The 15,025-nt window shown below is 32.1% G+C and overlaps 1 protein-coding gene across 4 annotated transcripts in view; it reads left to right on the top strand.

The window, feature by feature from the left end:
• Vps13b (vacuolar protein sorting 13 homolog B) overlaps positions 1-15,025 on the top strand; it is a 675,222-nt gene that overhangs the window by 324,391 nt on the left and 335,806 nt on the right. For 2 of the 4 annotated variants that reach the window (XM_033759979.1, XM_010619559.3), the window contains exons 26-28: positions 10,852-11,023; positions 11,641-11,755; positions 14,133-14,274. In XM_033759979.1, coding sequence (XP_033615870.1) covers positions 10,852-11,023; positions 11,641-11,755; positions 14,133-14,274 — 429 coding nt within the window. Of the gene's footprint in view, positions 1-10,851; positions 11,024-11,640; positions 11,756-13,500; positions 13,568-14,132; positions 14,275-15,025 lie in introns of those variants that run through there. The other 2 variants (XM_010619563.2, XM_010619560.3) reach the window with 2 other exon arrangements.

Genomic DNA, 15,025 nt, shown 5'->3' with positions numbered 1-15,025 from the left:
TTATGTAGTTCTGTGAAATATACTCTGGGAATTTCAATCAGGATTACATTGAATCTGTATAGAAGTTTTGGTAGTATGGCCGTTTTTACCATATTGATTCTTCCTATCCATGAGCAGGGCTTTTCTTTCCATTTTGTTATATCCTCTTTGAACTCTGTTTTTCAGAGGGCTGTGGTTTTCAGTGTAGAGGTCTTTTGCTTCTTTTGTTATATTGATTCCTATATACTTTATTTTTTTGGATGCTATTGTAAAAGGAATTATTTCCCTAATTTCTCTCTCAGTGAGTCTGTTATTTGTGTAGGAGAAGGTTATTGATTTTTGAGTGTTGACCTTGTATCCAGCTACTCTGCTGAAAGTGTCAATTAAATCTAGAAGCCTGTTGGCAGAGTTTTTTGGGTCTTTGTAGAGTATCATATCATCAGCAAATAATGACAGTTTAACATCTTTTCCTATCTTTATTGCTTAAATTTCTTTCTCTTGTCTAATTGTTGTAGCTAATGTTCCTAGAACTATTTGGAAAAGGAGTGGTGATTGTGGGTTTATTTGTCTTTTTCCTGATATTAACATGAAGGTTTTAAGTTTTGGCCATTTAATATGATGTTGTCTGTTGGTTTTTCATAGATAGCCTTTAATCAAGTTAAGATAAAGATCATCTATTCCAATTTTCTGCAGAATTTTTTATCATGAATGTGTGTTGAATATTGTCAAATGCTTTTTCTGCATCTCATGATCATCATATGGTTTTTGTCTTTGACTCTGTTAATAGAATGTATTACATTTATCTGTTTACGTATGTTGAAACATCCTTGTATCCCTGGTGTAAATCTGACTTGGTCAGGGTGTATGATCTTCTTGATGACCCTCTGTATTCTGTTTGCCAATACTTAATTGAGGATTTTAACATCTGTGTTCATTAAGGAGATTGGCCTGTAGTTCTCTTTTTTGGTTGGGTCTTTCCCTGGTTTGAGAATCAAAGTCATACTTCCTTCCAGTAATGAATTTTGAAGTATTGCTTCCCATTCAATTTCATTGAAAAGTTTTAAGAGTAGTGGCAGTAGTTCTTCTCTAAATGTTTTGTATAATTCAACAACTGGGCTTTCTTCGTTGGTTAACTTTTAATTGTGTTTTCAATTTTACTGATTGTAATTGGGATGTTTAGAATTTTTTTATCTTCTTTGTTCAACTTTGATAATTCATAAGTATCAAGAAATCTGTCCATTTCGTTTGTGTTTTCCATTTTATTAGAGTACAGCTTCTTGACATAGGTATTGATGATCCTCTGGATTTCTGCTAGATCTGTTGTGACTTCACTTTTTTGTTCCTAATTGGGTGGATCTGAGCCTTTTCTTTCCTTTTTTTTGAGAATGTTGGCTAAGGGTTTATCAATTTTATTATCCTTTCAAAATCCAACTCTTCAAATCATTGACTTTTTTGTATTGTTCTCTTAGTTTCCACTGCATTGATTTCTGCTCTGATCTTTATAATTTCCTTCCTTGTATGAGCTTTGGGTTTTTCTTGCTCTTTTTCTAGGAATTCGGTTGTTTATTTGAGCTCACTTTGTTTTCCTAGTGTGGACATTCACTGCTATGAATTTTCCATGTAGAACTGCTTTCATTGTGTCCCATAGATTCCTGTATGTTGTATTGGCATTATCTTTTATTTGTAAAAAAACTGAATAATTTTCTCTGTGAGCCATTGATTGTTTAGGAGAGTGTTGTTCATTTTCCATGTGTTTGTGACATTCTTATGGTTTCTTATGCTATTGATCGCCAGCTGAATTGCACTATGGTCTGATGATATACGTGGAATAACTTCACTCCATTTTCATTTATTTAAACATGTTCTGTGAGCTAGTATGAGGTCTATTTTGGAGAATGGCCCATATGCTACTGAAAAGAATGTATATTCTGATTTTGTGGGGTGGAACACCCTTAGAAATCTATCAAGTCCATTTGTTCAAAAGCTGGGTTCAGTTCTAGTATTTCTTTGTTGATTTTTTTCTCTAAATGATCTGTCTATTTGTGAAAGTGGGGTATTTAGGTCCCGCACTACAGTTGCATTAGTGCTTATGTAGTTTTTCATGTTACTTAATATTTGTTTTATATAGTTGGGGGCATTAATATTTGGTGCATATATATGTGTGATTGTCATCTCTTCTTCTTGGATTGTTCCCTTTACAAGGATGTAGTAGCCTTCTTTGTCTCTCTTAATCAGTTTTTATTTGAAACTTACTTTTTTTCCCTTAATGGACATACTCCTTGTTTAAATGGAAGAGCTCCCCATAGGTTTCACCTCTTAAACTTTCCATAACCTTCCAATAGAACCAAGCCGGGGACTAAACTTTCAATATGTAGGCATTTGGAGGGCGTTTCAGATAAAAACCATAGCAATATACAGTATAAATTTGCTGTTTTAACAGTTTTTAAATGTAATTAAGTGATGTTAAATTACTATACAACCATCCCCCAACTAAAACTGTTTCATAGAATAATAAATCACCATCTTAATATTGAGTCTTCTGAACTTGGTTAGAAGCTGCTTAGGAGGCTGAATTGGGGGATTACTTGATCCTAGTTCAAGCCTAGCCTGGCAATATAGCAAAACCCATTTCTGAATGAATAAATGAACAAATGCGTACAAAATTAAGGCTTCTGATATAAGAACATAGAATGTATTTTCGCTTATTTGTCGCCATTAATATCCCATAGCAATATTTTGTGAGTTTTAAGTGTATAAATGTTTTACTTCCTTGGTTAGGATTATTTCTAAGTATTTTATAGATATGATAAAAATGTATGGGAAATGTTCAAATAGAAAACATTTATTACTGTGAAAGACACTGTGACTCATTCTCAAAAACTCCCCCTCGCTTTGAACAAACTTTGTCCCATAGTTCTTGCCATTTTCTGAAGCTATTCTGGACATTCTTTTTGTTAAGTCTTTACAAGGCGTGATTTAAAAAATAGGATAAATGCTGCTGCTTAGTGTCATCTATCAGAAAAGCAGGCTTTGTAAAGCATTGCCGTATGTCCTTATCTGCCTTATTGAGCAGATCTGACACTGTGCAATTTCTAGCTCTTTCCCAAAGTCAGCATGATCAATAAATGGTAAATATTTCTAATCGATTCAGGATACCAATTTAGCCACAGTAGTTCAACTAAAGATACTCATGAAAGAAAACTTATGGATCTACTTCATGAAGTGGTAAGAATGAGTGTTTTTGAAGGAGGAGCAGTATTTTCCGGTGAATTCATGGCAATATGTGTTTGAATGTAATAAATTCTTTAAATTTAAGAATTCAACATTTTCAGTCTCAAGTAGTATTCTTCTAGATGTTGTCATACACGGAATTATTTTATTAATTTCTTGTTCTGATTGTTCACTGATAATGAACAGAAACATACCAGATTTTGTATGTAGTTTGGTATTCTGCAACTTTGCTGAGTTTATTAGTTCTAAACTGATTTGTTTTATGCCGTCTTCAGAGTTTTCTGCATGCAAATGTCATGTTGTCTGCAAAAACAGATATTTTCCGTGCTTTTTTTCCAATTTGGATTACTTTTCTTTCCATTTGTTGCCTAAGGACTTCCAATAGTGTAATGAATAGATTTTCCAATTCATTTCAAATACATTGGGGCTGGCGATTTAGCTCAGTGGTTCCTTCGCCTGCCTTGCAAGTGCAAGGTCCTGAGTTCAATCCCTCGTACAAAAGAAAAAAAGAAAGAAAAAAGAAAAAGAAAAGAAAAAATACATTAGGCAATATTTTAAAGTTGAACATAATATCTCCTCTTGATAATCATCTTTATTGTGAAGGAAAACTTTGAACATTGTCTTGGTTCTGATTAAGTTCTATACAAATAACAAGTTACATTAACAAATTAGTTATTTTTCTGTTTCCATATTTTACTTTTATGCTGTTTTTATCTTAAATATTAAGTCAGATATTATAAATTATAGCTAAAATGATCTAGACTAAGGTTTATACTGGCTGAGAAGTAAAGGTGTTGAGTAGTAATTTTGTTATTTCAATACCATTCTGGATGTATTATATAAAATTTTTGTTGCTGTCTATATCAACCCATTATCTTTAGTATCAGAGCATAACACCTACTTAAAGCTCCGTATAGAGTATGTTCTAAAAACCATGTTATTCAAAATATAAATGTTAAATTATTTTGATGTATCAACTGGCATAATTAAAATTTAAATTTCACTTGTCATTGTATATGAAAAGATTTGTATATACAAATATTTTTATGTAAATCAGTGAAACTACATAAAACAAATATATTTTCAGTTTGCTTTAATATTTTTAATCACTTTAAACATAATTATTAGATATTTATTATATTTTTGTAAGATCTGGCATTGTCAACTCTTGCTCATCAAAGCTTGTTTCCTTGTGTTAGGTAACTTTGTATTGGGCACTTTTTATCAGTAGAATATTGTAAGATTCTTACATAGTAGCTGAAAGCCTGTCCCTAAAGATGTTACCTCTTTACTTCTCCAAGAGAATATAAAGGCAATCAGTGTAGCTTTGGATCCTGTAAAGGATTAATTTCATAGTTAGAAGTGTTGTGATACATTGAGCTGTATGAAATCAAGCTCTTCAGCCTACATGTACCCCAGAATTGTGTTTAAAAATTATCAGGGATAACTTTTTCCTCCCTACTTCAACTCAGATATATAATGCTTTTTTCATGGTTTTATTTTTTTGTTTTTATAAATTCTTAAATTAGAAATTCACTCATTCTTAGCCTTTTAAAAATGTTATAATATTTCAGAAATAGCCTTTTATTCATAGAAGAACTTATATTTTGAGTGGAGCTTGGATGTGTGTGTGTGTGTGTGTGTGCGCACGTGCACACACACACACACACACACACACACACACACAAACGGTACAAAGATCAAGTGAGCAATTTAGCCCATAACTGGGCTTCTTTCCAGAAACAATTCTATATTACACAAGAAGGAGCAATAATTTTGGTAAATAGCCAAATATTATTTCATTGCTATTCGCATTATTCCTGTCACATTAACTCTTGTCATGGATATAAAGGTAAATAATAACTTTACCAGCCTACTTGAAGAACATGTTATACTGTACTTAAGCTACATGAAATTGTCAAAAATTTGTTTAGGGTGGGAATATAGCTCAGTAATAGACTGCTTGCCTCACATGTCTAGAGCTCTAAGTTCAACCCTAGGCACACACACAAACAAAAAAAATATTCAGGAAGGTGAAGCATTTTATACTTATGTTAATGAAATTTTAATGTGATTTTTTGCTTACAAAATATCCAATCAGTAAAAACTACTATTAAAGCACTAATAATTGATAATTAATTTGCATGATAGGTAATAATGCAAACATGCACCTTATCTACAAATTTATGTACTTCTGTTGCATGATACATTCACAATCTCTAGATTTTTTGAAAGTTATTACTATGTAAAATGTCTTAAACTTTGTTTTTTCAGTAGTTTTAGTGAAGGAGATTTTTAAGGGACAGTTATGGATGTTGGAATTCTGTTGATGAAACTAAATCCTTCCAACTCAGCTGTAAATTTAGTCAAACCATTTAGAATTTTTTCATTTTATCTTTCTAAGGTCATTTTATCTCTTAAAGGTCTTTGTGCAGTGTTTTGATTATGCCATCTTTATTCACAATAGCGGTATCAAAAATAATTTCAGAGCCTTAAAATAATAAAATGTTAAATGCTTGCTTAGAACATGGATTATACCTAAAATATAATTTGACATATTAACATATCAATACTTGCAAGTTTAAGCCTATAGCAAAATTTGACTATTGTTTATTGATCCAGAAACTAAAATTGCTTTGTTAGCAGCCTGTTTTTTAAAATTGTATGAAATGCTTCTTTTGGTGGGGGGGTTACCAGGGATCAAACTTGGACCCTTGCACTTTTGAGGCAGGCGCCAGAACCACTGAGCCAAACCCCTGGCCCTAAATTGTTCATTTTTTAATGTTCACAATTGCTTATACTGCATGATTTTCAGTTAAAACTGAAACTGGACTGAGAAATTGTTTGGCATCATTTGCTACCGTAAAACTGTCATTAGTTTTTCAGTTATTTAAGTACTATTAACCTAAACCATGTTCTACCTCAAATTATTGTTCAAATAACAATTTATATGGTAAGCTTAGTTTGAGCTTTTTACTCAATTGCTCTTTTAAGACAGTCCCATAATTATTTTACATATTTTACTGAGAATTCACTTATTTCATGTAATATTTTTCTTTACATAGTATTATTACAAACCCTTACTGAGGAACTATTATGCAAAATGTGGAAATTAGCATTTAGATTATCCTCCTATTTAAATAATTATGGAAAGAAACAAAAATAATACATCAAAACAGATCAGAGAAATGGTTTTTGTTTAGCTTTCATGTGCCATTCAATAAAGTGTTTTGTATATAATAGTTTTCCTATTTGAGAATATTCACATCAGAATATTTATCTAGTTTTTCAATTATTGACTACTTGAGTTAAAATTCAGATAGCTTTATTATAAAAATATGATTAATAATCTGAGATAATTTCACATTTATCTTGCTCACTTATCATCAACTGTTTTTAGTTCTGCTTTGACATGTTTTTAAATTTTAAAAATAAAATTTACATTCAAAAAATTAACAAAGTTTTAAAATATTTTTCTATTTCAAGAGTTGAGGTTTCTTGCTTGGTTGAGTCAAAACTACTTCTAAATTCTGTTGAATATGGAAGGCTTACTAGAAATGGATCTAGTTTCATAAAGCACATTCTAAAATTTGTTTGTATTAAATAGAAGAATTTATTTATATGGTCCATAATGATTTATACTTTAAACTATGAGTAATTCTTTTCATGCTGACATGTTGATAGTGAGCACTGTGCTTTCCTGCCAATATAGATAGCTCCAGCTTCCTGTATTTTAGTCTGGCTTATGGTAGAGTAGGAAGAATGAGCAAGAGACTTAACTACTGAGCTTAAAAGCAGTTAATCATTTTTCCTGTTCTTGCATTGATACAGTGAAAGCAAAAGTAGTGGAGACCCCAGCAGGCCTCTTGTTACTGTTGACTTAAGTACAAACAGTGGTGGAAGTGTTTAGCCTTTTGGGAAATTTTAGGATTGAACAAGAATGCTAGAATTATTTTGATAAGAAAGGGTAGCAGTGAGGCCAAAACTATGAGCATCCCAGAGCTCTCAAGCAGTCCAAGGATGAAGGGTTTAAGTGTTTGCTCTTCCATGAACAAAGATAAATTCACCTAGGAAAATAAATTTAGTATTTTGGTCAGTTTGCAACAAAATGGGAAAAGATTTGACTGTTTATTTTAGAACTTGGCCTAAGGAGGTGTGGGAAAATAGTTCAGTATCTCCATTTCTGGCCTGATGTTCACTATAGATTTGGAAACAGAGCAGAAAATTAATGCACAAAGATGGCTAACAATATCACATCAAATATAAATCCAAAATGAAAATTGAAAATGCATGAGGAAGTAGAGCAAAGCTTTTTCTCAGGAATCTTTATTAAATTTGAAGCAACAATTTTCTTAGCATCCTTATTAAGTATACCCAGTAGTGTTAGAAATCAAGGTCTTGTTGATTTGAGATACTATTTTCTTTGTACTTCTCCATTCTTGGGGGATGATGTTCTTCTAACATTTGGACCATAGATTTAGCTTATGCTTGCTTCTGTTCTAAGAGCCTATCCCGGAAGTAAGGCATGCTGACCACATTAATGTCTTTTATTTAATTTGACATTGTAAAAAGCATCATCTTCTGGAATTAGTTGTGCCTTTCATTAGATTTTGTTAGACTGCTAACAGAAAACTGATTGTTTTTTTAATAGCGTCTTAGGTTCTAAGAATTTCAATCATAGCAGACTTAGGACTGCATGTTTTGGAGAACTATTTATCTAAAAACCCCACAAAAAGTGAGTTATTTGCTTGGTGTTTGTGGGACAGAGTGACTTCAACTTCAGTTTCAACTTAGGCTTGACTATAATTTTTCACCTTAGGTTTGATTATAATTTTTAGCACTGTAAATCCTCAGTACACTTTTCTGTGGTTGGTGCTTTGTCTGACTCTTCCTAAATACCTGACTATCAGTCTGTGAAAGTATTCCTCATTTGGCCTTGTCTCTTTCTGGGGCTTCAGGGAAATTTAATTTTTGTTTGATTTAATGATGTTGTAAATCTCTGAGCTTAAGGTAAAAGAACTAAATGTACCCTTGTCAGAATGGTATATCTGTGGTAATCAGGGCAGAGTTTTGTGTGGGGTGGTATATGGGGTTTTATTTATCTTTTTTTTCTGTTAGGTGTCAGACTATTGACTTGACTTAAGAGTTTAGGCTTCTGATCTCATAATCTATCCATAGAAAGTAGCATTCTGACTCTAATAGCATACTGATTATCTTATGTTAATGTCTCAAAAATGTTAAAGGATGTTTTATTCTGGCTCTTGCGCACCAGTCATAACGGCATAGCATTTTTAATGGGTGTTTTGTTTGAGACATTCAAAGCTGTAGTGAATTATTAAAGATTGAAGATGTATAGCGAATGAAAATTGTCTGAATTTTAAAATGTGACAAAATGAAAAGGACAAAGGTGATACCAAATTCTTTAAGAATGCAATTATACTATTGTTTTTGTATTGGTTCCAGCTAGTATTGGTTCACCTAGATGGTGATGATTATACCTACCACTCATAAAATGTTTGCTGAATGTAAACACTCATTTACATTGATATTCTTATTTGTCCTTAAGAGTAGGAGAGAAACAGCATTGTAAAGAACCATTACACACACACACACACACACACACACACACACACACACACACACACAAACAAGCCGGGCAAGGTGGTGCACACCTGTAATCCCAGCACTCGGGAGGCTGAGGCAGGAGGATTGCTTTGAGTTTGAGACCAGCCTGGTCTCAATGAAGCCTGGGCTACATAGTGAGTTCAGGCCATTTTCAACTACGTACTGAGACCCTGTCTCAAAAAGCCAAAAAAAAGAACCATTACAAAGTAGATATTAGACTCTTAAATGATTTGCCTAAAATGATGTTTAAAGTACTTAGCATACAAACCTTAAGTATTTATAACTTATGTGTAAGCTCAAACTATTATTTATGTTTTTCTACTCCATGCACACACACATATTTTAAACAAATAAGCTCATTATATTATATTTAATCAGTTCCCAAAATGTATGGACTTAGGGTCTGAACCCCCAAAGGGTTTGCCTCTTAAAGGATTGGTTCTCAAGGCAGCAGTGTTCAGAGGTGTCTTTTTCCGGAAGTAAGTGGCTATGAGACCTCTAACCTCATCCATGGATTAATTCACTGATAGAGGCACAATTTGATAGCAGTGTTGGGAGGTTGGTAGAGACATTGGAAGGTGGGGGCCTAGTCGGTGGAAGTAGGCACCTGAGGTTGTGTCTTAGAAGGATGTATCTTATTCCTAGATGTGCCCATTATCTCTCTCTCTCCTGGGTGCTCTAAGGTTAGCAGCTTTCTTCACTCTGTTCTGTCATGATATACTGCCTTATCATAGGCCCAGAAACATCAGAGCCCTGTGATGGGAACCCGAGACTTTTAGCCAAAACAAACCTTTCCTCTGTTATGTTGCTTATCTCAAGTGTTTTGTCACAGGGATGGAAATCTGACTAACAGAAGCTCTTAAATTTTGTTGGTGGGCTTCATGTAGACTTCAGAATTTTAAGATTTTTTTTTAACCCTTATATTTAGTATTTAATCTTAGAAGAACTAAACATATTGAGTGATCACTGACTTCAGGACCATCTTCCTGCATTTGAGACTAAGGTTTTGCTACTCCAGGTAAAGGGATTTCTTTTACTGTAGGCTACTAAAAGCCACTTAAAAGACCAAAAAGAAACCAATAAACCTTTGACAGAAAGTATGTTAGCACCAAATAAAGGACCTTATTTGTTTGTTTGTTTGTTTATTTGTTGTACTGAGTATCAAACTCTGGTCCTTTTCCTTGTGAGATAGGCAGCGGAACCACTGAACTAAATCCCTGGCCCATTGAATGGGATAAGCTCATGCTTTATTCCTTGAAGTTTTATAATAAAAACATTAAAAACCATTTCAAAATCTATTGTTAAATCTACTAAATTGTAATTCTCCTATTGAAAAATGTTAGGCATGATGAATGTTTTGTTGTTTATTGAACTACTGATGACTTTGCTATGATTATTCTAGATTGAGTCTTAAAAACACTGTACCAGAGGGCTGAGGATTTAGCTCAGTGATTCTGCAGCCTGCCCCGCAAGCACAAGGACCTGAGTTCGATTACCAGTACCAAAAAACAAAACAAAACAAAACAAACAAAAAAACACTGTACCAGAGGAAGACAAATTTTTCTGTATAGTGCTAGTTATCAACAATGCTTTAGGCTTTGTGGACCATAGAATCTCTGTAGCAACTATGCAGCTTCACTGAATAGCAATCATGGATAGTAAGTGAATGATTGGGTATGACAGTGAATTAGTAAAACTTTATTGCCTCAAACATTTGAATTTGGCTCTTGGCTATAGTTTGCAGACCCTTGTTCTAAGAGAATGTTATCATTAATATGAACTTAACTTGTTCTGAGTCTTTATTTGTAGAAAAAATGAGAATATCATGCATCGATATTGAAACTATACAAATCTTTTGAGTAGTATATGTTTATATGTTTAGTATTATGTAAAAGTATTAGCTTTTACATGCTTTTAATTAGCATATATAATTTGTAAAAGTCACAAATAATTTTAAATGATACATTCTTAGTTGTTTTTAATTTACAATTTGTTTTTTGTTTTTCCTCACCCCAGGGAGATTCTATACAAGCAGGTGATGAGTCACCATTTTCAGATTCTGTTACCTTGGAACAAACTACTAGTAACATTGGTGGATCCAGTGGACGTGTTAGTCTCTGGATGCAATGGGTACTCCCCAAAATTACTATGAAGCTCTTTGCTCCAGACCCTGAAAATAAAGGCACAGGTACAAGATAATATTTCTTCTCTGCTATAAAGACAAAATATTAAACACTCTTTTTAGAAAAAATATTAGACTTAATGTTATTTACTGTTGTCAGTAATTAATGTTTTAATTTTTATCAGTACATATGTGCAGAACATAATGTTACTGATAAAAATAAAATTTTAAAATATTGAAATTTAAAAATAAATATAATTAGCTTTAATTCAAGTGACTTCTATATTAGTTCTGACTTACGAATCTAATCAGTATGTAACATTGATGTACACATACTGTCTTTGACTGTTATACTTTAATTTTGCCTGTTGCTATTAAACACTCATCCCAAAGACTTAAGAAAAATTCTTCATCGATCAAATTGATGCATTTTATCATTGTCATTAATAATACTACAAAAATCCCTGACTGGTATCAGATTAGCACCTCAAATATTAACTAGGATTTTTCTTATCTTTAAATAAATGTCTCATTTTAAATGAAAGGCCTATTTTGCTTATGATTTTGTAAGCTTTTAAAATTTCTGTGCCTCTATAAATGTCCAAGAAATGCAAGCCAGAGTGAATGTTTTAACATCGATTATGAGATAGTATATTGATAATAATGTTCACTTCTTTTTGCAGAGGTCTGTATGGTCAGTGAACTAGAAGATCTCAGTGCATCCATAGACGTGCAGGATGTATATACCAAAGTGAAATGTAAAATAGAGAGTTTCAATATTGATCACTATAGAAGCAGGTAAATAATGAATCATTAATATAGGAAAAACTATACTGTCTTTGAAGAAAGTTACTAGAAGTTTTCTGTAATACTTTAAATTTCCAAAGAGTGTTCTTAACTATGAGATATATGGGTTAATTTTACTTAGTAGTCATGCATTTGTGGAGTACATTTTATAAAACAGTAACTCTCTTCATAAATATCCACATTGCAATATTAACTGAAAGAAGTTGCTTTACTAATCATCTCACACACTTATGTATGTTATATATTTGCTAAGATACCTGGAAGGCAGTTGATGGATCTGGTTTTTGCAATACATTTTGTCCATTTTCTGTATAATCTCTCCTGAGATGTAGTAACTGCTCATATTTCTTAGAACTTTGAAGGTCATATCAGAGATCATTTATAAACATGTGGTAGATATTCCTAAAACCATACCGTTCCTTCCCTAATTAATTTACATCAAAATTAAAATTGCATGCAATCATAATTTGTTTGTAATAATAAATAATGAGATTTTAAAAAGTAAATTTTAGATTTTTAAAATAAAGGTGTAAAGCAGATTTGTCATTAATGCTTCACACATAAAAATAAAAAATATTTTTCTTTGGCTTTATAACCTGGGGTCTTAATTTTTAATTGAAACAACTTTCATACTATAAAACTCACAAATGCTTCTTAAACATATTTTAAGTAGCATCATATTTTCAGTTTCAAAGCTTTTTGTTTCAGATATGGCCTTAAATCTATTTCTTTCTGGATTCAGAGATAATATTTATGCATGTAACAGTTTTTTTTTATGAGCCTGAAAATGGCCCTTCTGTGTTTCTGTGCATATATTGATACACTGTGTACCCTAAAATCAGCCTTTTTATTTAAAATTTTTTTAGCCAGGTGTGGTGGTGCACACCTTATAATCCCAGCATTTGGGAGGCTAAGGCAGGAGAATAGGTGAAAGTTCAGGGCCATCCTGGACTAAAACACAAGACCCTGTCTCACAAAAAATTTCTAATTCTACATTTAAAACAGTTGAATTTTTAATGTTATCATAAAAAGTGTTAACATACCACTTATTTCAGTAATAACCAAATGTGTCACTAATGAAAACTTATAATTGTGAAATATAAAAGTTTTTCTGGAAATGTATTGAATCTGTCATTATATTATCTTACCGATCATCTAGTTTTTTATGAATGAATCATTTATTGGCTTTGAAGTTTAGATCTTTAGTTCTTCAATGATATATACATAATTCAGTGATCTTTGCAAGTGATATATCAATACAATTTTAGAGCTGAAGTACAGTAATTTATGATGATATAAATGTTGTGTCTTGAAGTTTATCCCTTTCTGTTACATTTTATACAAATGTTAAATTTAGATAATTGATGTATTCATTCAATCAAATAACCCAAATGTTTATTGAATGTGTATTATGTGCCAAGCTCTATGCTAAGCTCTGGAGATATAGGGTTTAATAAAATAGGTTTAGATTGTACCCTTATGGACATTATAGTCTTGTAGATGAGATAGAAACTAATAAGGAAATAAATGTACCATTTGTTAAAGGACAAATAGTTCTATACATAATTATCAAAGTGTGTTGCTATTATAATGGTTCTATAGAATGCATCATTATATCCCTGTTTTGGAACAGTATAGTGTTGTTTACTTTAGAACTATTGAAATAGTTATATATGCTCAACTTTTTAATTCAGAAAAATTGAAGAGAACAGATAAGGTAAACTTATGTTTTCCAGGCCAGGGGAAGGTTGGCAGTCAGGACATTTTGAAGGAGTATTTCTACAGTGCAAAGAAAAACCTGTGGTGAGACTCATTTAGTAATTACAATTTTTGAAGATATATTTCAAATTGTTTATCTTTGTTCTTTCATGCACAAGGATTCATGGTTACAAGAATTAGAGCTCAGAATATTTTACCTCTTTCTTCAAAATTACGTTTTAAATTTAAAACTCTTTATTCTTTTAATCTGCTCATGTTTTGTAACCATCTTCCTTTATAGCAAGTAAATAAATTTATCCCAAAAAGGTAGGATGCTTTTATTATATTTTATCTTTGTTAAACTATTATGTTGACTTTTGAAAAAATAACCCTTCCTAAGTTCATGCTGTATTGTCCTTTACTATAATAAACATAATGATTATGTACTAAAGCAGTTATTTTAGTTTATTTTTATTAACAGTACATTACAGAAGATGGTCCAGAAAGAAGCTATACCTAGCTGTGACTCAAATTAAACATATGCAAACTTGAGCAGAATAAAAATCTATCCAGTTTTTTTGTTGTTGTCTTTTGTTTTGTTTTGTTTTTTCTTATGGCTTTTATTACTTTTTGTCTTTTCACCTTCTTTGCTCCTGTCCATCACCTCAAGCCTTGGGGAAGAGTGTTGGTCTCTGGGGCAATGTGGAGGTGTCTTCCTTTCCTGTACTGACAAGCTGAACAGACGCACTTTGTTGGTTCGACCCATCCGCAAGCAGGACCCTTTCAGTAATTGCTCTGGCTTCTTTCCTTCTGTAAGAAATCATTTTTAAATTATGCTACAGAATTCCCCTTAACAGGAACCCAGAGAAGGAATTGAATTATTCATAGAGTCAACTCTTGATTTTGATTTTGTTCTGTACTGGTTATTTTGGATTGGTTTTTCACTATATGTAATCTATTTTTGAGGGATTTGGACATGCTGTTGTCTTCCTGGGTTTATAAATACAAACCAATTTTACCATTGCTGCAAGAAAATCATAGCAAGATGTTAAATATAATATCCTTTTTAATTGTGCATATACCAAATGATCAAGAGTTGACCAATGTGTTTTTGTCTTTACTTTTGTGATTCTTGATGAGACTGCTTTTTTCTTTATTTTTTCCCTTTTTTTTTTTCTATCATGCTATTGTTTTCTTCTCTTAACTAATTCAAAGTACATTATTTGGTGCTCTCTTAAATCTGGACAAGTGCATACTTCCATCATTGGCTAAAAGGTGATTACTGTGCTTTATAATACTGGTGTCTTAGAAGTGTAAAACCACATTCTAATGTACAATACATATGAATGTCTTCTTAAGCTAATTTGTTTAAATGATATTCTTTAATAAACAAAACTGCAAGAGCTTGTCAGATATTTAGAGCAGATTATCACAACAGTGATATCATTCTTCTAAGACTTTATTAAATCATTGCAGACCTTACTAGGTCTTTTCTGAGCATGTATGAACTGTTCCTTTTCCTTTTTTGTAATTCAAGACAAATTGAAGACATAGATTCTTAAC

This window comes from Fukomys damarensis, unplaced genomic scaffold (genome assembly GCF_012274545.1).
Source record: "Fukomys damarensis isolate Sample0158 unplaced genomic scaffold, DMR_v1.0_HiC HiC_scaffold_5, whole genome shotgun sequence".
NCBI classification, from domain to species: Eukaryota; Metazoa; Chordata; class Mammalia; order Rodentia; family Bathyergidae; genus Fukomys; species Fukomys damarensis.
This window is presented reverse-complemented; position numbering and strand designations above follow the sequence as displayed.